Here is a 27,384-nt window from a genome sequence, read left to right as displayed (position 1 = left end):
TAGCTACCTCATTAGACAGGGAGATCAATTTTATTTGTGTTTTGGGTAGATTAGTGGCATTGTTTGAAACTTGGTGCTTAAGCTTCCACTGCATCACAGATAAGATTTTGTTCATAACTTAAAATTTGAATTATTACTGTTTAGTATCTTAGTATTTATGAATTAATGTCATATATAGGGGAAAAATAATGAAAATGTGTGTAAACAGATTTTTTTCTTTTTTTGCGAAGTATGAAGAATAAACTAGAACATTTATTTCAGTGAACTTTTTTTCAGGAGGTCATGTTTGCTTTTTTGTTCTTGCTAAGGAAAAAAGCATCATTTCTATCACAAAGAAGACTAATCAAGTAACAATCAGAATTATTTAAACTTCTAAAGTTTTACTTTTTTTTTTCCTGTCTTGGCTTCTTGTTTCCAGTGGTGTCAATAACCGAAGTAATAAGAAAACAGTTTAACTGATACAGAATCATAGAATGGTGTAGGTTGGAAGTGACCTTAAAGTTCATCTAGTTCCAACCCCCCTGCCATGGGCAGGGCCACCTCCCGCCAGCCCAGGTTGCTCAAAGCCCCGTCCAGCCTGGCCTTGAACACCTCCAGGGATGGGGCAGCCACACCTTCTCTGGGCAACCCAGGCTAGTGTCTCACCACCCTCAGAGTGAAAAATTTCTTCCTGATATCTAATATAAATCTCTTCCAGTTTAAAGCCATCACCCCTTGTTCTATCACTACATGCCATTTTAAAAGTCCCTCTCCAGCTTTCTCGTAGTCCCCCTTCAGATACTGAAAGACCGCTATAAAGTTTCCCTGGAGCCTTCTCTTCTCCAGGCTGAACAACCCCAACTCTCTCAGCCTGTCTTCATAGCAGAGCTGCTGCAGCCCTCTGATCATCCTCATGGCCTTCTCTGGACCCACTCCAACAAGTCCATGCCCTTCTTGTGCTGAGGACTCCAAAGCTGGATGCAGTACTCTAGGTGGGGTCTCACCTTAGTGGAGTAGAGGGGCAGAATCACTTCCCTCCACCTGCTGGCCACGCATCTTTTGATGCAGCCCGGGATACAGTTGGCCTTCTGGGCTGCAAGTGCACATTGTTGGCTCATGTTGAGCTTTTCATCAACCGACACCCCCAAGCCCTTATCCTCAGGGCTGGTCTCAATCCATTCTCTGCCCAGCCTGTATTTGTGCTTGGGATTGCTCCAGCCCACGTGCAGGACCTTGCATTTGTCCTTTTTGTACTTCATGAGGTTTACACAGGCCCACCTCTCAAGTCTGTCCAGGTCCCTCTGGATAGCATCCCTTCCCTCCAGTGTATTGACAGCTCCACACAGCTTGGTGTCGTTGGCAAACATGTTGAGGGTGAACTTGGTCCCACTGTCCATGTTGCTGACAAAGATGTTAAAGATGTAGATGTGGAGTACATTTCCCTCAACTACCTCAAAAACACTGGCAAAGTACCAACATGTTCTTCTGTCACTTTGGTGCCACATAATGTTCAAAACCAAAAGCATTCAGTTTTGTTTTAAATTACTTATTGCTTGTAGTTTAGAACACTTTAGAGTTATAAAATGATAGGGATTTTGCATTATATTGCATTATATTAAATTCTGGTTGTGTCAAAATGGATGTATATAATTTTGCTTGGTGTACAGAACAATTTTTCTTCAAATGAAAACACATTCTTGGTGGACTGATACAACAAACAGGAAAAAAGGCATTATTTCATGGAATAAATTTTCTCGTGACCAGTGTGGCCACCATTCTCATGTAATTTATCCTAAGTGCTTATGGAACAAACTGTCTTTATTTTCCATGAAGACAAGGATGCTCCAGAAGGCCAACGGTGCTGTATACTCCTGTGCTTAAGAAACTAGTGTGTAAGTTCACTATTTCTGAAAAAAATTATTCAAACCAGCAAATTGTTATAGTTTCTTCCTCCATATGTGTGAAGAAAGAAAAAAATTAGGCCTCTGTAGTGGTATAGCTTAAGTTTGTAAATGCCTTGAAAAACAGAATACTGGAAAACAGTACTGAATGTCCATAATGTTTCTGAAGTTGCTATCATAATTCTTGATGTCAAGGTGGGCAGCAATATTCAGTATAAACTGAAGCACAGATAGCTGTACTTTAAATGATAAGTTCAGGAGAAAAGAATGACATGTACTAGTATGAAAAGACATCTGCAATCGGTAGGCGCTGGTAAGGCCACATCTGGAATCCTGTGTCTAGTTCTGGGCTACCCAGTAAGAGAGAAACTGGAGCTACTGGAGGGAGTCTAGCAAAGGGCCACAAAGATGGTGGAGGTACTGGAACACCTCTTATGAGAAAAGACTGAGAGCACTGCGCCTGTTGAGCTTACAGGAGAGGTGGCTCAGGGGAATCGGTGTGTACAAATACCTGAAAGGATGGTTAAAAACCATGGAGCCAGTGGTGTCCAGTGACTGTACAAGAGGCAGTGAGCACAAAATGAAACACAGGAGGTTCTGTCTGATCACCGGGGAACGCGTTTTTACTGCTAGGGTGACTGAGAACTGGAACAGGTTGCCCTGAGAGATTGTGGAGTGTCTGTCCTTGGAGATATTCAGAAACTGTCTGGACATGGTCCTGGGCAACCTGCTCGAGCAGGAGGGTTGGACAAGGTGAACTCCAGAGGTCCCTGGCAACCTCAACATTTTTTTGAAAATTGAAAAAAAAGAAATCAACCCTGTATGACGTTTTGTGTGTGGTTCTTTCTTTTTTTTTTTTTTTTATTGCTTTTTACAGGGTGTAATCTCAAAGAGCTCTTGAAGTCAATTCATTAGGTGAAATTATTTGGGAATCTTTACCAATGCAGAAGTACAAATTACTCTAAACTCTCTCTAAGGATTTCTGGTAAAGTGTATGTGTGTATAAAAAAAGCTTTTGTGCCAATATAAGTTTATGGCCAGGTTTAAGGTTTTAAAAAGAAAAAATACAGTGCTAAATTGAGATAGTAGACAGTATTTGCCTGTTTATCTGCGGATGCTGTGTAAACACTGTAATATTTTTTACCTAGTGGTAAAACTTAAGGGATTTATGGAGAACCTATTAAAAGAGCTTTGTAATTGTACATGTTGGGAGCTGCTGTTTATGTACGTATTTGGGAACGCCTAAATTATTTAAGTTATTTTTTGTGCAAGGTAGAATTTGCCATTTTCTGCTGTAGTGAAACATCACTTTTTTCTTTTAAAGAAAAAACACAACTAGACAGAGGAGGGAGGTTCTTTGAAGATGCAGTCTTGCTTGAAGACTGTTGCAGTTATTGTCATGGTACTAGACAATTAAGAACATGTCAGATAAGGTACTTCCCAAAAGGAATAGCCTTTAGATAAAAAGGGCAAGAGTTAATTATACAAGCTAAAGTACAGAATACAGTATCATCCCAAAAAGGATTCTTTTGCAGCTAAATATAATGTACTCAGTGCACAAATACACGTAATATGAAGATTGTACAACTGACTACTTGATTTCTAGTTTTGGAAATTCCTTTTCTCTCTTTTCTTTTTTTTAATGTATGTTTTGATGTTTAATTTCCAGCTGCACGTGAACTGAGCTGTAAAAATATTTTTGTGGTTTTGCCTAGTGCTTTTGGTTGCTTTTACTGCTGCAATTTTCATTGGGGAAATAATATCTGATAGGCAAAAACGAGTTAAGTGCTTTGAAATTTCAAAATGAACAGGAATTATTTTAAAACACTTGGTGACTTTTTGCTGAGCCAACATCAGTCTCCATGGAGACTAGCAGGAACTGCACACTTAATCACAGTTCTAAGAAATATCATAGATTTCAGCTGTAACAGCTGTCTGAGCACTGTTTTTGCAGCTAACCGCTATGTTTCAGGAGGCTTCAGCATTGTAGTCCAGAGTGTTCTTAAAATATATCCCTTATCTCTGCTTCCCTGAGCAATATAAATTAGACACTCACACTCTGACCTTAAAATGATACCTGTGCTCTTGCATCTGCTTGCCTATTCAGTGTATATTAATAATACTGTACTTATTTTAATATATTCCTTGAGTTGTGGATGTGGGTGATGGGTAAGTGAAGTAAGATCAGCTATATGAGCTTCTTGATTTTCACTCAGCATCGCACAGTCTCTGTTAGCCGATCACTGTGGTAGGCTGGTATTTCCACTGGGTTGGGAATCGTTAATGCAATGTAAAATTCTTATAAATCTGTGAAAACCTTTAGAAAGAGGTAAGGAATGACCTTTCCAGAACTTTGAAGACTTGGGACAATTCAAACTAGCCTTTTCCTGTTCTGTTTCAGTGCTGGTTTTGCACTGTGAAGGCATCCCTCATACCCCCCAAATACCCATTAGTGTTTATAACTGACCCCATTTTCGTGCATGTCTTAGGACTGCTCGGAGATGGTCTGTGTCAAAATATGTAGTATGTGAAGGAGTTGCGGGAGCCAGTAAGGCAGGGCTGTCTGTCCATACCCTCCTCGAGAATTGTGAGATGCTTAATCAAAGTCACTGTAACAGACATCTGATTCGAGATGCTACAGATCTGAAATCCATCAGCCTAAGTAAAGGGATATCTTAGTCTGTGGATGTTGTTACTTCAGGAAATAGTTTCTGCTGTTGCTATTTTAATAACACAGAATCCTTAATTTTTCATTTTTTTTCATCTTCTCCCAATTTCATAAAACACGTTTTGCTTCTTTGAAGTGGTTGTACGGGCTGAAGCTGTATTATAAATGCCCAGCCTTGTGCCTGGAAGTGGTCAACAGAGGTAGCTTAGAGAACAGGCAACAGTGTAGTTATAGTTATGAAGCATTTTCCCCCCCTTGTTCTACTCTCCTTTTGTCTACTACTCAGCTCTTCAAAAACTTTGCAAACAGCAGACTGCTTCTGGGTGCTTGTGTTCCAGTAGCTGTTCGGTGTTGAAGCCCAGTTCCTTTCTGGCACCCGCAACACGCAGAACCAACGAGTTCCACGGTTTTCTGAGCTGTATGAAAAATGTACGTGTCTTTCTGGTTTGCTTTATAATGGATCTTATAACTTTGCTTTTTATTTCTTTTGTGAGCAATTGAGAAGTGGTGAGTAAAAAAAAATCCATATCGATCTCTTCTGGGGTCCTTGATCTCTTTTATACTGTCAGATGTTTCCTTTTCCCAACCTGTAGGATCCTGAACTACTTTTAGCTTTTTGTATTGTAACTGTTGCATGATTCTCAACATCCTCATCATTTTTTTTTTTTTTTTTTTTTTTTGGTTCTAATGTGTCCATCTGTGGTGACAAGTCTTTGGATTACTACAGTTTACTATACTAATGACTTGTATTCTTAGTTTATATATCCATGACTTCTATTTTGTGTTTCTTAATGTGCTGCTCAACACTGAGCTGATGTTATTTGGGAGTTCTAATCAGTGACTCCAAAACTCTTCTGATTAGTAATTGTTACTTGTCTGCTACCTTATTGGCACTGATCAGAGTTTTCACCATTGGTGGTATTGCCTGTTTGCTCAGTATCATGAAATCCTCCTGGAGCTTTTTGCAAGTTTCAGATTTGGTTATTTTAAATTAATGTGTGCCATCAGCATACATCAGTCATCTTCCTATATAATCTTTCCAAATCAGGTTCCAGCACCTGGGGAATCTACTGGTGGCTTCTGTCCTTGTAAAACCTGATGATCCCTTCCTTATCTCTTTCACAGTTGCTCAATGAAGGAATATACATAGTGGCGTAGTCCCAGAGCAGCAGGAAGGTGTTAGTGAACTGTAGCTCTAGAAGAGAAGAGAGGTTGGTGCTGTACAGAGAGTTCATTTTGAAACTGTAGTAGTGATTCTTTCTTCAGTTTCCTCTGGGACTGAAAATCCTAGGCAGATACCAAATGAAGTTTCAGTATTCTCTAAGTGAATATTTTCTGTTTCTATTATATAATGATTAAAATTTTGTAGGGAGGTTTGTCATATGAGAAAACAAAAATTTTAAGAATGGAATGTTTATGTAACTCTTCTTGGGAGTTTTCTCCCCATGTGCTTTTACATATATATTTATAAATATACGTATACACACGCACACAGAGTGTCTTTACTTAGCTGCAAGAAGAATCATTGTTATGAGGCTTAGGAAATTCTGCTACAGATAACCATTCTGAGTTAGATTAGTTCAATTATGGCATCAAAGCTCTGTGTAGACCTATTTAAACTCCTTGGTAAGGAGCCAACTCATGCATTTCCATGCTATGCATGCTTCTCTCTGTTAGAGATGCACTCTTAACATGAGCTATATCTTTGAAACGGCACATAATACAGTTTGTGGTTGAAGTCTTGGTCTGCTCCAAGGCCCTGTTCTGGAGTTAAAGAGTAGAGGTAGGTGAAATAGCAGGGCTGAGGTTCAGTAGCTAAAAGACCGAACAAGAAACAGATGGAAGGCTGAAGCACCATTCAGTTTCTAAGCAGACTGGCAAACAGTTGATTTCAGAATTAGTCCTGTTAGACAACATTCATTATTTATTATATCACAAAATGTTTGTTGAGGAACTGTTGTTTTTTTTTTTTTAAGTATATGCTCATGTAAGGTTCAGTCAATAAATTCATTTGTGGTGAAAGGAACTGGGTGGGTGAGCATGATAATAATGCTCATAAATTAAGTTGAGGATTTTTTGGTAGAATTTAAAAAGCTTCTACTTCCCCTAGAAAACAAATAACTACATTTTTTCATCTGATTCAGAGAAAACATGGCAAAAAGCTGGTTTCTATGTTTGAAGTTGGTCAAAGGAAAAAATCTGGTTAGTGCTATTAATACATAGCTCTCTGAAATTTAATATGTAGAAACAGAGGACTTATGTAAAGGAATGGCAGTAAAAGTTATTTAAATTTCATTTGAGTTGGAAGGTATTAACTGTAGTGTTAATTCTGTATGATGGCAGTGAAGTAGAGTTCTCATGTAAACAGCTAAGACTTTCGTTATGCCCTATGTGGACGGGGCAATTAAAGCAATTGCCAGCACAGTGTATTGCAGTGTTAGAGTAGCGTTTTTTTCCTTTTTTGTTTAGGCTCAGAGAGGGGTAGAAAAGGTCATCTGGGCATTTTAGCAGCCTCTTAATTTGAATTCTATTCTAATGTTTTGCTTGGTGTGGGTGTTGAGAAAAGTCTGTTAAGGAGATGAAGGCAAATGGAAAACAGGATACAGTGTGTTATAGTTCTGTCAGAGATGGATTGTGTCAGACTAATATGTCTTTTTGATAATATAACTGATTTTCTTAGAAAAAGGAAATACACTGGACCTAATTTGTCTAGATCAAGTGAAGAATTTGACATTTTGTCCCTTGGAAATTATTATTTGTGGTAGAAGTGACAGGGATTAATTTAAGAATTGTGGTGTATTTGAGGCGGGATAAAGGGAGACTGATGATGAATAAACTGAAAGCGGAGCATGTAGGATGCCTGGACTTTATTAGCAGAACCAGTCCTGGTTTACTGCTATTTTCTAGCAACTGAAGAGAAGGAATTCTGTCTGTGTATGAAATTCATGATGGTCACAGCGTTCAGAGGTATTGTTTATACTGAGGAGCGCTAGGTAGGTCTGTGATAAGAATTAAATAGCCTCATTGACTACAGTAATAAAAGTGAGATGAAATTTAATAGTAAAAAGTACAAACTCTTTGTATTCCTGAGATGTCAACCAGAGGGTCATTAATTGGAAGCAGAGGAGGAGGAAAGCATTTTGGATATCAGTGTCAACCATAGGGTATGGCTTTGAACCTCCAATGCTCCTTATAGCCTTTAAAAATACCCGCTCTTCTGGGATACGTTGTGCAAAGTACTGCAGGCAAATTCTCATTTGCTTATGTAGTGCCCATTGCAGCATGGCATTCCTGTAGCTTAGCTCAAACTTTGAGCCAGGCTGAACTGCTAAGAAGGCAGCAGGCATTTGTTCATTCCCACTGTCTTCTGCTTGGAGCTGCTCTGGCAAGTGCAGGTAATTGCGAGCTCCTGCAGGCCATCTCCCAAAAGCTTCTATCAGAAATGAGTCCCGAAGAGTTCTCTGTACACCTGGAATATTCATAGCCCTCAGACAGCCAACCTCCTGAATATTCACCTGCATATTGCCCGCTCTGTGAGTGCGTCTGCTGCTTCAGGCCCAGCTACTAACTTCTATGCATCTACTTATTACTGCTTTTATTAAAAATAGTGCTTTGAGGTAACTGTCCGTTGTTGATCAAATGAGAATATGCAGATGAGTATAAGCAGTTTGCATCATGTCATACGGAACAACACAAAATGTGGTGGCTGTGATTTTTGGAATTCTGCCTCCAAATTTCTGAAGAAAACAGCAAGGTTAAGTAGGGAGTGTTAAACAATTTCTCTCCTTTAAAACCTGAATAATATTTTGTGGGATCAAGAGAAGTTGCTTTAGCCAGGAAGTTTTAACACTTTTCACTCTTCAAAGGTTTGCTACAAACATGGGAACTGTTAAAGTTTGTAGAGTCAGAGAAGGGCAGGGAAAAGACTGACAAAAGGCAAAACATCTTTTATAATAGGAAGCGCGTGGAAACTTAAGCGTAGGCATGCTGCGTACTCCTCTGTAGTGTACTGGGTGCGTGCACACGTATGTAACCAGTGTGGGTGTATGATACGTGTATTTCTTAATGAGGTCAAGGAGCTGCTCATAATAAATTAACGTTAAATGTTTTGACAGATTGGTTCCTCTAAATTAACAGTTAAAAACATTTTTGGTATCTAGATTCCATGGGGATACTAGCATGTTTTTCCTTCGTGTGAACATCTTGTCCTTCCTGGCTTGAATTGGCATGCTGCTGTAGGATGATACTCTAAACTATCCCAGAGGCAAGTGTACAGCATAGAGGTTGGACACCTGGCTCCTAGTTTTGAGTGGTTTGCATAGTATTTGGGTACTGGCCATGTTTGGACTGCAGGCAGATCAGTCCCTTTAAACGTTAAAATTTGAGATCCCTGTGGACCAACTGGCATCTTGGGAGATTTTAGAGCACAGCCCACAAAAACGCTTGCCTATTGGCTGCTGGTTTAAAAGAAAAAAAAAAAAAAAGTACTTAAAACCATTCTATTCTTTATCTCAAGTGTTAGGAGAAGAAAATGCCATTTCTCTTGAACGTGGGAGGGAAGGAAGGGAAGGATAACGCCTAACTGTTTTTAATAGTTTTTAATTTGTGTTAAAAGATTGGCTCTGACACTACAAAAGGAAGTTTGGGGTTACACTCCCTCCCCCCACACACCTCAAGTAAGTACCTGCGATTCTCAGTGACTTCAGCGGAAGCCAGCTTGGACCACCATTTAGCAGGACTAGCTTTTTGTTTTTTTTTTAATTATAGAAATAAATAAAAACTAAGTATACTTGTTTTGTGACTTGTAGAGTTGATAAGGCTATGATAGCCTTGATAGAGACTGGAAGGAAGAGAGAAAGCATGAATATCTCTTAATGTGTCTGCTCACTAGTTTCTGGCAAAAACTCAAATATTTAAGTCAATCGATGCCTCAGATGAGTCTGCTAAGCCTGTTTTGGCATTTTTTAAAATTTATTTTTATTTCCTTATTGAGATTAGTAAGATTTTCTTACTCATATCAGTAAAATCTTATCAGTTCAGAAATTCTGATGTGTGATGCAGTTTCCAGGTGCTAGGAAAACAGGAAGAATGCAATCAAAGTTGTTTTGTGCTACTGTATCAGATAGAAGAACAAGCGGAGAGCTGGCTTGAAGTTTAGAAAATCACTTCTTGTGAACTTGAGACTATTATCTGGAACTGGTTTAATGATTAACACTTGATGCGAGAAATTAGGCAGTATGAATTAGCTTAGGATGTTGACTTAGAATACTGTCTAAAAGAATTACCAATTTAGTCTCCTTTGCTACAGAAGGTGAACATAATGTAGGTGACTTGCATAGAATATGAGTGTGTGTTGATTTTGCGTTGATAACATGCCAAGATCGAGTCACAGAAATTCACAGAGGAATTAATTTCAATAGAGGTAAAAATTGACCTGAATTCTGTGTTGCTGTTTATTTTGTTGCGCTTTAATGTGGCCACTGCTCCAAGGAAGGTGATACCAAAACATGATTCACAAATACGTCATATCTGATAGAAGGCCGTTGTATAATACGGCAAAGTGTCCCATTTTCAGCTGAGCAACGTTAGGTCTGTTCACCTCGGTCTTTTGAAAACTGAACACTCAAGTTTCTTAACTAGATGAGACGTACGGACCCGCGCACTCTGGCTGTGGCCCTCTTCCTTGCTTTTTTACATATTGTTGTTATGTTCCCATCATCTCTGGTCTCTTAACATTTTCACAAGGACGTCAGTGGATATATTTGGCAAAGTAAAGCACTCAGGCTCAAACAAAACACTTTACTTGGCTCCCAGATGGAGAGTTTGAAGATCTCTTGCTGCCTAAATTTAAACTTTCACCCCTGAGCTGTTGTCTTTTGAAACTTACTGTCACTTGCACCAGTAGATAAAGTTGCTCTCATTCCCGCATGATCTTTTGTAATGCCTCATTGTTTGCTGATAGCCTTGTTTTTAAATGAAAAATGAGATAACTTTTGACTTTCTCCCTCTTGTGTTACAGCCGTTTAGAATTTTGAATATGAAGGGGAACGAGATCTGACTTGAAAATAATGGTAGCCTGTTGTCAGCATAGAACGTATAAAAGCAAAGAAAAATGTTACATTCCAAGAGGCCTTTTTATTCTTAAATTACTTTGCCTGTGATCCACAAATAGGTGTTTTGAGTTCCTGAAAGAAACTAGATTGATCAAATTTAATAAAGTGACACGATTTTTTAAAATTTCTTTGCCTATGAAAGAAGAAAGTATATTTCTACTGAATGTATATTTTATTTCTTTCAGTGTAATCGGTTCTGTATGTGTATTAAGAGAAAACTGCCTTAAAATACACTGATTTCACCCTCCACCCCCTGCCAAGGTGGGTAGTGGTAGTGTTAGGAAAACCAGAGACGGGAAGGTAGGAGTAGCAGCCATTCAGCTGAAAGAGCTGTTTGTCGTGAGGAATGTGGAGCATCATGGCAGAGTTGGCAGTGGATTAATCTGAAACACCTAGTTTTCATTTCGAGGTTAGTAGTTCCCAAACTGTTTATGAATTTGAGGCCTGTTTCTGTTAGTTTTGTGACCCCAAATACTAATGCAAATGATGAAATTTGTTGCATGCACATTCTCATACTTTACTCTCATAATGTTTTTGTTTTAAATTTAATTTTCTGGTCAAGTGGCTCAGTTTGGGGTAAAGCTTCACAGCAATTTAGTTTAAAAAAAAAAAAAAAAAAAAAAAGAAAAAAGTTTTAGCTTGTTGCTAACCATGAGGCAAAATTTGTGTTGTTCCTCCCCAAATCCTTTGAGGGAGAAAGTTTTGTGTGGACTTTGTCCTTTTGTTGTGGTGTAACTTCAGTTAGTGCTAACGAATTGCTTGCTTTGGAAGAATTTCTGTCAGTACGACAGTCCCTTCGGGGGTTCCTCCCTTGGGGACCCCAGCCCCACAGAGCAGCTCCGCTGGCGCGGTGGCTCACCAGAGCGACTCGATAGTGGATATTTTGCACTTTGCCCTAAAGAAAACTTTTTCACCTCAAGACGACCAGAATAAGAAGGTTAAAGTACATTTCAAGGGAAAAATTAAAATTATACTAATGTGAAACAATTAACTTAGGAACTTTACTAGTGGGCTCTTTCCCTAGGATCCTGAATCTGAGCAGCCAGCCGTGTTTTGGCTTTCATGAGAAACTCCTGCCCTTCCTTTGTGCTGTAATCAGGCCCGTGTGGCCACCTCGTCACTGGCGCTTGAGGTAATTTGTCCAAAACCTATTGCAGTCTTTTTAATGCCATTAAAAGTGTTGGCATATATACAACTGTATTGTTCAGATAAGTATGCTGGAGAGAGGACGTTTTCTCAAGAGTCCTTAATCAGGCGCTGGACAATTATGGCTCTTACTCCGTCAGTGTTTCTGTTTAACTTTCTGATTCTTTACACCAGAAATTCATTCTGCTCTGAACGAGTGGTTTGTGTAAGGTGGTCTCTTGTTGGTGTGGATCTTGACATCTATACTTCATCACTCATGCATGTAAATCCAGAAAGCTGGGAAAAGTAAGGAATCCTCTGAGCACAACGTATGCCGACCCATTCTGATGGGAGAGTGAAAGTATTAGTGCTCACAGAGGGGCCTCTTGATTTAACATTCTGCCAGCCCTGTTCTAGTATTTGGGGGCAGGGGGAGCCATTTGTGGGATCTTTACGAAAAATATATGGAGAATAATATTTGATTTTGTGTTTTTGAGATCAGTACTTTGGATTTTCAGCCATTCTTTGCCGAAAACTCTGCATGGTGCAGTAGATAGTGGAGTAAATATTATACAACTCTAATACTCTGTAGCTTAATTGTAATCTGCCCCCCATGGCATAGTGTTTTGTTACTGATCTCCACCGCAGCTAAGACTCTTAACCCCTTTTTTTTGTGGTATTTCGCTAAAGGAGTTTATTAATCCTCTGGGCACCAGGGTGAAAATTCTGCTGTTTGGATGTTGCCCAAGGTAACGCAAGCAGCCCTTGCCCTCTTCCGCAAACTGATGGTGGGCCAAATAGACAAAACAAAAGAGTGAAATACTGAAGCATATAAGCAAGATGATGGCCAATAGATGTTATGCAAACTGGTTTAGACTAATTGTTCTCTTTATTACATAATAGGAGAAAAACCAAACAATTCGACATAATCATTGAAAAAGGGGTTTTGAAAGGGAAGGAAGAGGAAAAAAAAGACATACAGGACTAAAGGGGGCCTACAGGAGAGCTGGGGAAGGACTTTTTACTGGGGCATGTAGCGATAGGACGAGGGGGAATGGCTTTAAACTGGAAGAGGGCAGGTTCAGATTGAACATTAGGAAGAAGTTTTTCACTCTGAGGGTGGTGAGGGACTGGCCCAGGTTGCCCAGAGAGGTTGTTGAGGCCCCATCCCTGGAGGTGTTCAAGGCCAGGCTGGACATGTCCTTGGGCAACCTGGTCTAGTGGGAGGTGTCCCTGCCCATGGCAGGGGGGTTGGAACTCGATGATCTTCGAGGTCCTTTCCAACCTAAACCATCCTGTGATTCTGTGACTAAAGGCGAGGGGTAGAGGCTGTGAAGGATGGATGAGATGTGATTGGAATGAAACCTTTCCAAGCTTACCGACCTTACCCAGGCCACCGGCCCGTGGACAGGGCAGAGCACAAAGGCTTCACCTTTGTTTGCCTGATAAGACCAATGGCGGAATTCCTGCTGCATGGCATGCGCTTTGGCCGATTTATGGCTTCAGAGTAATTCAGTTCTGTTTCTTGCAGGCCACCTAACGTGGTAATGGTTTCCTTTGTTTAAAATAAATTTCTACTGTACTGAGATTTCTTTACTAATGCTATTTATCTGGCAATAACAGGAATTTGGAAATAAAATAAATGGAGGATATACACTCTTGAGGGAGGATGGTGATGTGTTTCTCAGCTGTCTGTTAGGTGCAGATTGTATTTTAGTAGGTGGCTAATAATTTGTTAGTGCCCACTGATTTTTTTTTTAATTTTTTTTAAATTTTTTTAACTCTGGATTTTTTTCCATATCTATATACTGAAAAATCAGCAATTTGCTATGATTAGTTTGCACTTACTTCTTCCTTGGTATATGTTAAAGCAAAATGTCATTTCTGCATTTGCTGATTTTTTTCATTTCTTGGCTTGCTTTTGTTTAGGCTTGTGTAAGAAAAATATTTTTAACGTTGTTCATATGTCCATTCTAAAAGGTCATATGAAACAAGAGAAATTGTGAGACATGTAACCTGTGGAATAAACTAGTCCAGAAGACCATTCCCCTGCACAAGTATCTTTGAGCTTTCAGTGCTGTCTTCTGTTTGAGCCTTCATGTGGATAGGTGCTTTCTAGTTATTGTAATGGCTTTGAGAAGAAATTGCTGAAGTCTTAGAAAAAGACAATTCAAATTTACATATCAAATCTTATAGTACAAGTTCTGCACGTATTTTCGTCAGTCACTGTAATTATGCCTTTTGGTTACTTATGTCTTTGAAAGGTATATTGTGAATTACAAACAACTTGAAGGCAGCTAATGCTTTGTTGTCTTGCACAGTTCTCTTGCTGTGCCAGAAGTGATTGAGTAACTCACACTGTAAAGGGAAAAATTTCCCTGTTTTTTTTCTCTTTTTTTATCCTCCAGATTCTAAGGTACAGATTTTACTTTTTGTGGACTTCTGAGAAGAGAGAGTGCCTGACTTGGAAGCCTGCTTTAAAATGTCTTCTAGTTTACGAACTCACGTCTTTTTTCCTCCTCCCCAACTTCCCTTCTGTTTTGCAGCCATAGACCTTTTGTATGGGGGTATATACTGCTTTATGTGTCAAGATTACATATACGACAAAGACATGGAACAAATTGCCAAAGAAGAACAACGAAAAGCTTGGAAATTACAAGGTTTGGTTTTCCTGCCTGAATTTCTTGTTTCTGTTTTTAATCATTCCTGTCCCTCCCATTTGTCAATGGCAAAAAACAGTAAGGGGAAGAAAGAGCTCTCTAGCCATAGTAGTGCAGGCCTTGGGAGAGAGAGATGTCTAGCTATTACTTTCCAGGAGTTAGACTGTTAGTTTAACATGTGCGCCACACTTAATTGTAGCAGAAATATTTTATTTTTAATTGAAAAAAAAAAAAAAGAAATATCTAACATTAATCCTGCAAAACTTGCATAATATCAGAGTCAGATCTGTACGAGGTAGAAAATGTAACAGTCTGCTCCTTTAGGCTAATTTAGGTGATATAGGTGATAAATCTGTTCCCCTCACATGAAATGCCACCCTTGTGTGTGATATTTTTTTATTTTTTTATTTTTTTTAATAGAACGTGCCAGCTTACTTACACACCTGTGCTTTCATGGTACACACGCAGTATCTATGTAGAAATATTTACACACAAATATATGTACACACATTTGTTTTATTCAGTTTGCTTTCCCTAATTTTTTCTTTTTTAGCCTTCACCCCAACAGTGGTTTCTCACTACCAGTGTACAATGACAGGTAAGAGGCGTGGGCTGGCGACGCACTTCACTAACAAGCGTCCCTTTGCTGATTATCCTGCCATTTTAGACATGAATCACAGTTAAGAATGCCAGTTTTATCGTGCAAATTGTTTTCCTCTTGCTTGGATATGTTCCAATGATTGAATAACTACAGCAGACTTGATTTCATATGCCCTTTCCTTGATAGAACTACTCTAAAACGAACCTTTTCTCCTTTTTTTGGAAAGGAAAGGAAGTAGCATTTACCTTTAACTGAGTAGTTTTAAGCATCAGTTATAAAAGCTTGTCATCGTCCATTTCCAGTGGCCTCTAGGGGGTATGTTTTCTTAAAGTGGGAAAGTCTGTATTTGAAGACAGATGACTTCTGTCTAGTAATGTCTCTTACTGAATCCACGGCATCCTGTTTCAATGTGACAGCCTTAGTCAGGGCTGATATGACTTCAAACCATTCTTAACCTCATTTCCAATTTTAAAAATAGCAGCTAACGTCGTATTAACTAGAGCTTTTCTCATGGTGTTTCAAAATTATAGCCGCTTTTACTTAGTTCCTACTACAGAACCCATTCTACTTTCTGCTTATTCCCCATTTGGAGGGAATTGAGTCAGAGGAAAGGAGGATAGTGAGATTGCCAGTGAGTCCTAGAACAAGAAAATACAGCTTAAAACGCTTTAGCTCAAAGCACTGGTTTTCAAAGCAAGGCAAAATGGAAACGTGTTTTTAAACCTCTCATTTAGCCTATGCACCTCTTCTGAAAACTCTTTCAGACCTTTCTAAACTGTGTTGTTTTGGGCACCAAATTAATCAACTTCAACAACATAACCCTTCTTCATGATGCTGTCGAGGAGGAAGGCCCCCCAATTCCTTATCTTTGAACGTGTAAACTCCAAGAGCAACTTCTTAAATATGTTGCTTCTTAAAATGATATTTGTGCCTTCTGGACCAAGATGCAGCCAGTTTTTCCTCCTTGGATGTCCGGCTGCTATAGCTTATATTCTAGGGTAATTACAGCTACGAGATTGTTCATCTTCTTGTCTTGGACCACAAAGTTGTGCAGTGAAGGGAAGAATCACTTGAGAGTAACTGCTGGGCAGGAAAACCCTCTCTGTACTGGTTATCTGACTAATGAGCAACATATTAAATCGTGTAAACATGCATTCGTATATATTTAACATGAACATTGCATCTCCTGTCCCTGGAGAACAAATCTGTAATGACCAATGAAGATATAAAATGAAGGAATAGACAACAATACACTTTAAATTACTGGAGTACACAGTATAGATGTTCTTTTTCTTTAAAGTCATGGCATAGAATCTTTTGTTTTATGGCTTTTCATTGTGAAGCGATGTGTGTTTCCCTGAAAATTTATCTAAGGAATGAGAAAGGGAGATACATGGGAGAAATAATGAAGAATTATGTCGTCTTTTTTCCTTCTTTTTCCATTGCTTCAATCTGCCCCCCCCCCTTCCCATAGTGACTCATGTTATCTGGAAGATTATAAAGTAAAAAGGGGAAGAAACCCGTCTTCCTCCAAACTGAATGTCAAGATTAGTACAAAGCCCAACTCAGTGTCTTGGTTTTGTATTTCTACCAGAGAGTGAGTTTACCTCAGATAGTATGGCCAACTTAAAGAACTTAAGAAGTGAATCCAGATTGCAAAAACTGAGATTGGCTTAAAAATTGAAGTGTCAAAGTTGTATATTTTGAAGCTTCTATCCACAGTACTTTAAGGGTATTAGTATATACTCTACTAGATGCTCACATAACAACATGATGCCTGGAAAAAAAACTTTAAGAAAAACCCCAAATATAATGAGATTCATTTCATACTTTTGTAATATTAACTCTTAGTTCCCATGTTCAGCTGTAGTTCAGGGTTATGTGATATAACTCTGAACAAGTTGCAACTCTACCATATTTTTTTTTTTTTCTATGGTATTGAATATTCTTTAATAACGAAGGAGGTGAGAATACACGGAGCCCTTCATTCTAATTAATGTTTGGATTTTTGGGAGGGGAAAAAGGGGGATTTGCTGAAGTATAGCAAAGTAAACAATCTATATTAATTATTACCTGCAAAATTGTGACTTTTATAAACTAGAGCCTTCATTGCCTTTTCCTTCACTTGTCCGTGTGTCCTTGATAAAGTCTCTGAAAAATGACAATTTGTGTACTTTACATAATAAAATTAATTCTTGGATGGAGTTTTCACATGCTGACTTGAATCTCTGGCTACTTTATTGCATCATTTTTAAAATGATGAATTTTCACTCCTATAACGCTACTTTCCTTTAATTGTAAATGGTAACCTGTGCATGTTTTGCAAATCTTTGTTTAAGGTAGTTTATACTGGAGTTTTTGGCATGTTTGTGGGTGTTATTAAACCTTTTATTAAATCTTTTTCCTTCTTTGTGTGTTTTGTTGTTGTTGGGTTTTGGGTTTTGTTTATAGGGGTTTTTTTTGTTTGTGTGTTTTTTTTTTTTTTTTTTTTTAAACACCAAACTATTCCTAATAAATGGTTCTATCTTTTTTTTTTTCCAAATTTTCAAGAGTAATAAAACCTCGATATTCTTGTTAAATTCTGTAGCTGGAACAGAACACTCTTTAATTTCTGTCCTTCACTTAACTTGTGCTCTTTCTAATGAAAGGCTTCTTTAAGAAAGTTTTCTGTCTGTTTTGCTCTGTGTTTGTTGTGGCATTAACTGTACATGGTTTTCTGTTTGGTTTGATTTCTTTTTAATTAAAGAATATTTGATTCACCCAGAATCCTGCAAAGTAATCCAGCCTGTCATGTTTAACTTTACTTGAAGAGTTACTCTTGTGAAATGCTTTGGTCCGCATCCTCTATGAGCATTTAAGCTATATAATTATATATAGATATATATAAATATATATGAATAGTCCCACTGACATACGTGGCACTATTGCATGCCTAAAGTTGAGCGCACATGTGTTTCCAGGTGTGAATTTTGTTACATCTCATTTAAACCAGGATTTAAACATATCCGAGGTTGGGGCTTTTTTATTTTATTATGAGATTTCATCCCATTGTCAGATTATACGAAGTGTATTTGGCCATGTTTAAACTACAGTGAACTCAAGTGCAAGACTTCAAGTCTACAGCTGGCCAGTGCAATAGCTGGTTCTAACACGGTGTTGAAAATTATTTTGAGCTTTTTCACAAATCAATTTATATAAATTCCTAAGGGAGTATTACAAATATGAGAAGGGTTGCTGAAGACATCCAATATAAAACTTGTTGCAAGCCAATGTTCTGTCATATGTGAACTGTCCATATGTGCGTCTCTAAAGTTGCTTCATTCATTTGCCTATGCATACTGTATAGTGTATTCAAAGCATTGCAGCTGTTTTATCTCATCAATCTGTTACCCAGTAATTAGTTTCCTTTTCTGTTTTCCTGGGTGTGTAGCTTGATGCTGAACCTTGGATAAAGGAAAGGGACTATATGATTCTGGTATTCTTTCTTATGCTTCTTGCATAATCTGTTGAATCAAATAAAGTGAGTGATGGTTGCATCCATGTAAATAAGAATTTTCTAGTCCTCCAAAATCTGAAAATGAGACCTTTTATTACTAGAACCTGGAGGGTCAGTAGTAACTATAAATTGAACATTTTTGGGTGGGTAGCTTCTGACAAGCATAGCTATTTCTGAAAATGAAGATCAAAGAGCTATTAAAATTTAATGTATATTATGCAGAATGTGTAAGCCTGTAGCTATATTTTCTACTCTCCTTTTCATATGTATGATTTATAATTTATTTTCTGTAGCACAGCACTGTTTCTGCTCCATGCATTCTGAAAAATAACTCTTAATTGACTTTAATCCTCAGTTTTAGAATACGTTGCTTGTCATCTTATTATTCTTTAGTTTTAATACCAAGATGCTTTTGTGACTTGCTATAATTGAACTTGCATAGTAATTTCTCTGTGCTGCGTAGAATGCTGCAGCAGTACTTGGCTGATCAGCACACGAGTCTTCACTGTTGTGTTTTTCTTGTATCAGATTTACACGGAACACAACTCTGTACTTACTTCAGCTCTATTCTCTGTGCTGCTTACTTGACTCTTTTCTACTGGGCTTTCCTGTGAACAAAAGAAATGTATTGGAAATAGTGTTGATGTTTAAAGAAATAATGACAGATTTTAGCTGCAGCTCATGAGAAAGGGTAGTTAAGTATTTGCACAGTTTGGGTTGGTTGGTGGGGGGAGGGTTATGTTTAAACCTACTGCTAATTGCATTTTTAGGAAATATTAAATATGTCAGTAAAGTGAATGTTTAGAACTTGCTAATACCCGGTCCTACATCAGTGGTTATAAGGAGAGGTCACTCTGTAATAGTATATCCTAAGACATGTAGTAACTGTGTTTAGTATATGGGATTACTTAATTTTTCTGTTTATCTGTAAAGATTAAGCCTGTATCTGTCCATTAAGTTGGGTCAGTTTTGATTTATTTAATAACTCGTCAAAGTTAGGTGATGAGGTTTCTTGGTTATCCTGTATCTTCTCCTAAAATCATATGGTGGTTCTGTCATTTGAGCGCACCTCCTCTGAGCACAAAGAAATGCATTTCTGAGTAATAGTGGATTTAATCTTGTGCTGGAATTTCTTTTTAACTAAAGGGGGATTATAATTCAATAATGGAAAATTTATTTGGGCTAGATACTCTTTTTAAGTGAAGAAGTTCTTTCTTTAGTTCTTATTTGTTGGAAGATTGGTTGATATTTTTCTAAACAATATTTTGGGGGGGGAAGGGTAAAAAGAAATCAGTCTCTTGTAGTTGTACTTAGACTAAATCTAACTTAATGGACAGTACGATGAAAGTTTTTACTTGAACAAAGTTTTTAATTGTTTTACTAAACAACTTCCTGAAACTTTCTTTTCGTCTGCTTAGGCATTGGAGAGAAGTATTCAACATGGGAGCCAACCAAACGAGAGTTAGAATTGCTACGACACAACCCCAAGCGGAGAAAAATAACCACAAACTGCACCATAGGTAAGTTCTAGAGATCCTTTCCAAAGCTGTTTCTCAGCCACTTGTATGATCAAAATTTTGTGATGGTTTTCCATAAACATTTGCACCCTGAGGTAATTGTAATCAATTTCCTTAACCCTTAGGATAACAAAATAAACTTATTTTGCACTACCTTTTTCTCCCTGTAGAAGGATATCTACTTTGTCCCTTCAGGTACTAATGATGATTCATCTGTGTAACAGCTACAAAACAGAACTTTTTGTTTTGACAATATGCATTTAAAGACTTTAGCAGAAACCAGTGATGTTATCTCAACTCTGTCTTCATCGGAGATCCCATGCAGGTGTTTGAAGGGAAATCCTGTAGTTCAGATGTATCCTTAACTATGGCAGCCTATTGGTAAAGCTGTTTTTAGCAGACAGAATAAGCACAGTGATGTCTTTCTGCTTCATGTTCTAAACTCTAAATAGGGTCTCTTAATTTCATATTGACTCTGAAAAGATGTAATTTATTCTCCAGTGTGTGTCAAATAGCAGTTTTGAAATGCATATCAAATGTTTAATGTTTAGAGTTCAGTAGTCTGGAGCAAAGAACTCTGAAATGTGGGCGTATCTGCTTACGGCTGGAGAGTATTTGGGTAAGGGTGATGAAAATGAACAATGCTTTCCAATTTTTTTCTGCTGTCTTTAGGTTGGCAGAGTAGGGCGTTTATAACCAGCTTCCTGAAAAGCTCTAATGAAGATTATTGGGCATTTTCCTATACTTCTAAATGCACAGTAACACTTTAACGGTGACGGTACAAGATTAGTGATGTAGCTATAGACATTGGAAGTAGGAAACGGTTTAAAAAGTTTTTTCCTAATTTTTAAGCTACTTACTGTTTTATGAGAATGCGTCACACTTTCAGCACATATTTGCTTTTATCAAAATACACTGAACGTAATTGCTAAAACTTTCTAATGTTGTGTTTCTAATCCAAAATACATGTATATTTATTTGAAAGAATGGACTGAGAAGCACAGAGTAAGTTGTAGTAAGTTGAAATGTACCAGGACAAGAACGTAAGGATGTATATAATGGTAATTCTAAAGAAGGGACCTATGCATTTGCAATAGTGGAACAGGAAAGACTGTTGGAAAAACATCTGGACTTTAGAAACTTCAAGCAGCCTAGGAAAAAATAACTAGGCAAAGATTGCTTGCATCATGTTCACACTGGCCTTTTGTGTTTTATGAAATCCAGTATATTTTGTAAAGACTTCCAAATTCCTTCACAGAACTGTGCAGGGGGGAAAAAGTTTGATAGAATTTTGAAGGTGAATGTGACCTTTCTGAAGAATTGAAGCATGTTTCTGTGTTTCCCTTTCCAATTTGAAGGAATGCTATGCCTACTCTTAAAGGATTTTAAATTTTTCAGTCTGTTTAAAAAAGGACATGTCTGGTTGCATGAAATCTCGTACAACGCTGCATGGGCGGGGGAGCGCTCATGAAACACAGGGGATAAGGGAAATGACTGATCTCTTTACTTCTGCAGGCATGCTTTTAATAATTTCTCCTACTGAGCCCTGGAGCTGTCTATGTGCTGAGATTTAGAAAGAGAAAAAAATCAAAGCACCCAGGAGACATAATGCAGTTTTGGGCTACAGTTAAAAGCAGAAGACTAGCTTTCTTTCACAAAAATACATTGGGGGTTTAGCTGAAGGAAGAAAAGACCTGCCATTGTCCTTGAGCCTTTTCTCTCCATCTAACCTGCTGCTAAATATATATCTGCTTCAGAGGCTTTTTCCCTTCACTTTCCTCACATTGACTTGTCTGTTTGCAGTTTCAGATCAGTGAAGAGCCTATATGCAGACTGAAATGCTGCAATTATCTGGACATTCCCATTTCTCTCTTTTTCTAATACTCAATTCTTTTGACATGAAGTTTTTATCAATCCCATAGCAGATATAGTGAATCCAGTTTCTCTTCTGAGGTAGGTAAATGGCTCAGAGAATAGGCGTAATGTCCAGTTTTATTGATTCTGAAAATGGAGATGATGTTGGTAACCATCTACAATAAGCACTGCACATCTGTTGATCAGTTCTGTTTACAAAAGAGTCTGTTAAAGCATAACCAGCTGCCTTTTAGGTATAAAATGCTTTCTGCAAAGCTGTTTTAAGAGGAAGGCACTGGGTGTTCGCTGCTTTCTGTCTTACCTCCAGAGATACACCGATGTCAGTTGGGAGACAGCGTGTTTAACTGCTCTGCAGTGACCTTCTCGAGTGGTTACTGTGCCCGTGCCTGTTTCAGCATTTGTGCGAGACAAGCGTACTAGTATTATAACTAAAGTAGGTGGGACAATACTCTGAAACCTGGACAGGCATGGCCTTGAAATGATAAATTTAATTTGTATGGGAAGGCCTTGCATGTGATTTTGAGCTCTAATAATAAAATACATTAAACTTGATGTTCATATCTAGAACACATTTAAGTGGTAAAATATATTTTGTTGTCGTTTCCTCTTACATCTATATTATTTGCATGACACTCATCTAGGTGAATGTTTTACTCTATGGCAGAACCTTCTTGTACCTAAAGGGATTTTTTTTATTCCAGATTTTTAGCAGTCGCATGATGCTTCTGAAACAGCTGGATGTGTCTGGTACTTTTTGAGCTCTTTGAACTTTTATACAGCTGCAGGATCATTTGTCTTTCATTGACACCATGAATTAAATCTGAAGAATACTCAGTCATGAAATGAATGTGTTATAATGGAGGATTGAACTGGTAGTTTTTAGAAGAAATACTGTGCAAAACTAGCTTCTGATTTAGCGAAGTGAAATGATGTTTTTACTTACATGACAATTTGAAACCCATTGAAGAAGGAACTTCCTGTTCACATCCTTTAAAAAAAAAAAAAAAAAAGCAACACCCCCCACACACACCTCCCCCAAGAAATAATAACCAAATCCCAAAACCCAACAAAACAAAAAAACCTCAACTAAACCCCATAAATTTTGCTTGGCTCTCTTATTAAAAGGTGTGTTTCCATCTCATAGATCCTTTTCCAGCTAGTAAGAAGATAGGTTAGGTAACTTTGCTTGAAGCACTATTTTGCCATTGAGCAAATTGCTCTTCAAGTGAAAAGTTGCATCAGGCACTGCTACAGGGTATAGAACCTGTGCCGATTCCTGCCTTTCTGGGATATAAACAAAGGGCTGTTCCCAATGTTGCACATAAACACCTTCAGAGTGACTTGGAACACACTGTGAACCAGGTGGAAACGTTGAGCTGTCTACGTGCAAGAAGCCATGATGAAAAATCCTCGTGTAGTGTGGCTTTCATGTGGGACATTTCATATTCTGATGTCCTAACAGACTTGAAATGTTGATGGTGTTTCTGTATTTCAAGACATTCAAGAAAAGCGTATGGTCTACTCGGAGCAAAACCATCTGCTCTTTGATAGCAGTATCAGCTCAAAACATTCTCAGACCTCGTGCCCCAGATGCTGCCCTTTTCATTGTGCTGGTACAGCTGTTTTCAGATCTAGATCAGGCTGAAGGGTTGGCGTATTGCGGGAATGCAGAGGGTGAGTGGAAAGTAGACATTTCCTAAGTTATTGTTACGTTGTTCTCAGCAGCAGTACGGAATCATGGCCTAAACTATTCAATTCATAGAATATTTCTGTTGATAGAAGTGCTCGTCTTGATTTTGGGTTGATGCTGGTGTTTCAAGCATTCTATACACACCAAAACTTGTCTATGGAAAATTAGACAAGATTTAGCAATTACTAAAATAGATTCTAACAGCGTAAAAGGAAAATCTAATTTTTTCAGTCTCTTCTGGCCTGTGAGGAGGCGGCCCTCAGCAAGAGGGTGGTGACCAAGCACCAAGTTCACAAGCGGTTTTTTTTATCATGGGGTTGCACTAAAAGTGAAAGTAATACAGTACCTTTGGGGAACTATTTTCCAAACCTCGTCTTGCTCTGCTGTCATTGATACCCCCAGCAGATCAGCTCTCCCGGGAACATGGAGTATTAGCTTGGGATCAGCTGGTCTCTGATTAGCATATGAAGTGACTTTGTGGCTAAAGATTGGTATATTAACAATGGGAGGAATTAGACTCCCAAGGCACAGGGGTAATTAGCGGGAGCCACCTGGGATTCCCATTCGCAGCCTTCAAAAAGGCAGAGGGGGTAGCCTTTATCGGGGAATGAGCAAATCCTTTTCAGAGAGAATGATGAGGTGTGGGGGAGGTGGCAAAAAACAAGAGCTACATGGGAGTAGCAGGTGGTTTTTGCAGCTGTGCGAGGCTAAGCGGTGTGATGTGACGGAGAGCAGCATGAGCGGAATAAATATTGCGGCAGAGCTCCCACGTAAAGGTGGCAAGGGAAGAGGAACGGTGGCCTGGAAATACTTCTGGTTCTCTAGACAAGCTACCAGGGGCACGTCTGCTTCTGGTTAGAAGTAGCAGTAACTTGAAGGTGTTGAAGACTGCATTAGTGCTTGGAAGTTTTTTGGGAATGCCCCAGCTTTCTGGTGTACTTTTTCTAGTTGAATGCTACTTAAGGTAGTGCAAATGGAAAAGCAGAATGAAAAACGTGGTTTGGTACAGCACCACATTTCTAGCTGTAACTTACATTTAAAAGTTATTGATTTGTAAGCAGTAATACTTTTATATTTGAAATCGTGACCACACAAAGTGCACCTAGAATAGAAGTCTTTTTGATTCTTCAATTTTTTTCAGACTTCTGTGTGATGAAGGAAAGGAAAACCACCTTTAAGATTACTCAGGTGACTGTTTCCTCTGTGACTTCATAATTAGAATTCTTCCTCTAACTTCATAATTAGAATTTCTGGTTGGAAATCTGTTTCCTAAAAAGTTGGATTAGTAAAATAAAAAAAACGCTACCCTTCTATCAGAGAGATCCTTCTATTCCTGTTTTACCTTGTCGTGAGCTCTGACCGTTGGACTGAGTTGGGTAATATTTTTCCTAGGTCTAAAATTGATAAACCTGATAGTAAAAATAAATTAAAAAACCCTTTCCTCTCAAAGCTCCCAGGGAATTTCAAGGAAAACTTGAGGGGCCTGAATCTTTTCAGAATTGTAGATTCTTCTGTGATTTACTTGCTGAGGTTTGTAGAGATTTGCTTTCAGAAAGTCTTGCTAGGCTTTCGAAGTTTACCTCTTTAGCAATATAAAATATAAAACTTTCATCTGCAAAAGACATGGCAAAAAGAAATCCCAGATTTGATATTTCAGTAGTCTTTTTGTCTATTGATTGTTGTCTTAAGAGCACGTCACCTAGTTTTCCAAAGCTAATGCCAGAAAGCAGTATACATCACTGCTGTACGTCACTCGGTATGGTTTATCGTCACAGCAGTCATTGAGCTATCTATGATTTAATTGCTCCTGGGTCAGCTTAGGGATGACCACAGTATCACTGAAGTCCCTGCAGTGTTTACTTGCTTGGAGTGAGCAAACTTTTGTTGCAGAACCTTTGTAATAGAAAAGTCAGTCATCTAACCTTCACATTTTGAAGAGTTTACTAATTTACAGTACTTCTTCAGAATGCTTATTTGATCCCAGGCTAGCTTCACTGAGGAATGGGGGGGGTGTCTGCTCTTACTACCTCAATATTTGATTGAATTTTAGGTCCTCTTTCAGAAAGAACATAAGTTGATGTCTTTCAGTATGAGTTGCCCTGTTTGTTTTCACTTCGTGTCATGGTTTTATAGGGTCGTACTCTAATGAGCATTACGAGAACCAAACTCTCTCCTGGGCATTCACCCTTGTGCTGTCAGGCTGGCTGCAGAGTCTGCTCAGTTCATTAACCTGGCACAAAACATCGTCCTTTTTGGTGGGTGGTGGTGGTGGTTTTGCAAGAGCCATGTTCTCCTGTGTCACCACACCCAACAGTTTGGCAAAGGCTCTGACACAGGTACAAAGCTGGCATGAGGAGGGGACGGCACAGGAACGGGGTGCGTGGCTGGGAGAAAAGGGGAACCTCCTTTTGCCGACAGCAAGCCACGCTGCATCTGAGCTGTCATTTCGTTTGTCTACAGTAAAGCCAGCAAAGATTAACTGCTCTTGGGTTGTCTCCTTAGTAAGGCTTGAAATTAGAGTAAGCCAGGAAGTCAATTTTAAACGGAAAACTAACTTTTCAAGCTTTTTAGGTTCTCATGTGAAGAAGACAAATTCTTTAAGAAGCTGGCATCAGTGATAGTGTGGCCTATATTGTTGCATATTTAGCTTAATATTTTTTTAGTAAATACTACATAATTATGTGAATTCCATCTTGTCTTTGAGGATTCTAAAATCATGGAATCACAGAATGGTATAGGTTGGAAGGGATCTTGAAGATCATAGAGTTCCAACCCCCCTGCCATGGGCAGGGACACCTCCCACCAGCCCAGGTTGCTCCAAGCCCTGTCCAACCTGGCCTTGAACACCTCCAGGGATGGGGCCTCAACAACCTCTCTGGGCAACCTGGGCCAGTGCCTTACCACCCTTAAAGTGAAAAATTTCTTCCTAATATTTAACTTAGATCTACCCTCTTCCAGTTTAAAACTGTTACCCCTCATTCTAACACTACATTCCCTTGTAAAATGTCTCTCCCCAGCTCTCCTGTAGGCCCTTTAGGTACTGGAAGGCCGCAATAAGGTGGCCCCAAAGTCTTCTCTTCTCCAGACAGAACAGCCCCAACTCTCTCAGCCTGTCCTCATAGGAGAGGTATCTTATATTTATGTATTTACTTCTTTTTTTGAAATCAATTGGTAGTAAGCCTGAAATCTAAATGACCTTTTTGGCTTATGCCATTTACTGTTCCTGCTGTAGCGCATATGGAGAACCTCAAAGTTCACGGCTCTTCCTTTTCAGCCTTTACACACAGTCCCCCTCCCCAAGAGGAAAAAAAAGCTCTTTGGAAGTAACTGATTCACAATGTTTGCCTGTCTTTTGCTCGATGATTGAGGAATAGTTGAAACTTGCAGGGCATGGTTTTCAGCTTGTAAAGATTGATGAATGAAGGATTCAGATTCCCTTCTCAAAGAACTTTTTTCCCCGAAGGGTTTAGTCCTGCTTTTAAGTCCATGCTGTAACAAGCTGAAGTATAAACCAGTTAACATCTTTTCTCCAGGGAGTATCAGGCAGTAGTAGTGGGATAGCTGGGAAAATCAAATTATATATTCAAGGAAATCCATGGGTAGTTCTGGCCCTTGTTAGGCCTCCTGGTATTTTTGGTTGATCTTCTTGCAGTAATGTATGGATTGTTGAGGAAACCACCAGACCTAACCTTTGTAGATCAGGAGTATTCTTATCAGCTCTTAAAAATATGACACTTTGAGGTTGCTTTTTGCAATATC

The 27,384-nt window shown here is 38.7% G+C and overlaps 1 protein-coding gene across 2 annotated transcripts in view; it reads left to right on the top strand.

Annotated features, from left to right (window-relative positions):
- Nucleotides 1-27,384, top strand: part of USP22 (ubiquitin specific peptidase 22) — a 115,932-nt gene that overhangs the window by 42,852 nt on the left and 45,696 nt on the right. The window contains exons 1-4 of one of the 2 annotated variants that reach the window (XM_082490292.1): nucleotides 13,132-13,293; nucleotides 14,333-14,446; nucleotides 15,000-15,044; nucleotides 19,962-20,063. In XM_082490292.1, the coding sequence (XP_082346418.1) occupies nucleotides 13,260-13,293; nucleotides 14,333-14,446; nucleotides 15,000-15,044; nucleotides 19,962-20,063 (295 nt within the window). In that variant the 5' untranslated portion in view covers nucleotides 13,132-13,259. Of the gene's footprint in view, nucleotides 1-13,131; nucleotides 13,294-14,332; nucleotides 14,447-14,999; nucleotides 15,045-19,961; nucleotides 20,064-27,384 lie in introns of those variants that run through there. The other variant, XM_082490291.1, reaches the window with a different exon arrangement.

Source organism: Vanellus vanellus (genome assembly GCF_965231255.1).
Source record: "Vanellus vanellus genome assembly, chromosome: 14".
Classification (NCBI taxonomy): Eukaryota; Metazoa; Chordata; class Aves; order Charadriiformes; family Charadriidae; genus Vanellus; species Vanellus vanellus.
This window is presented reverse-complemented; position numbering and strand designations above follow the sequence as displayed.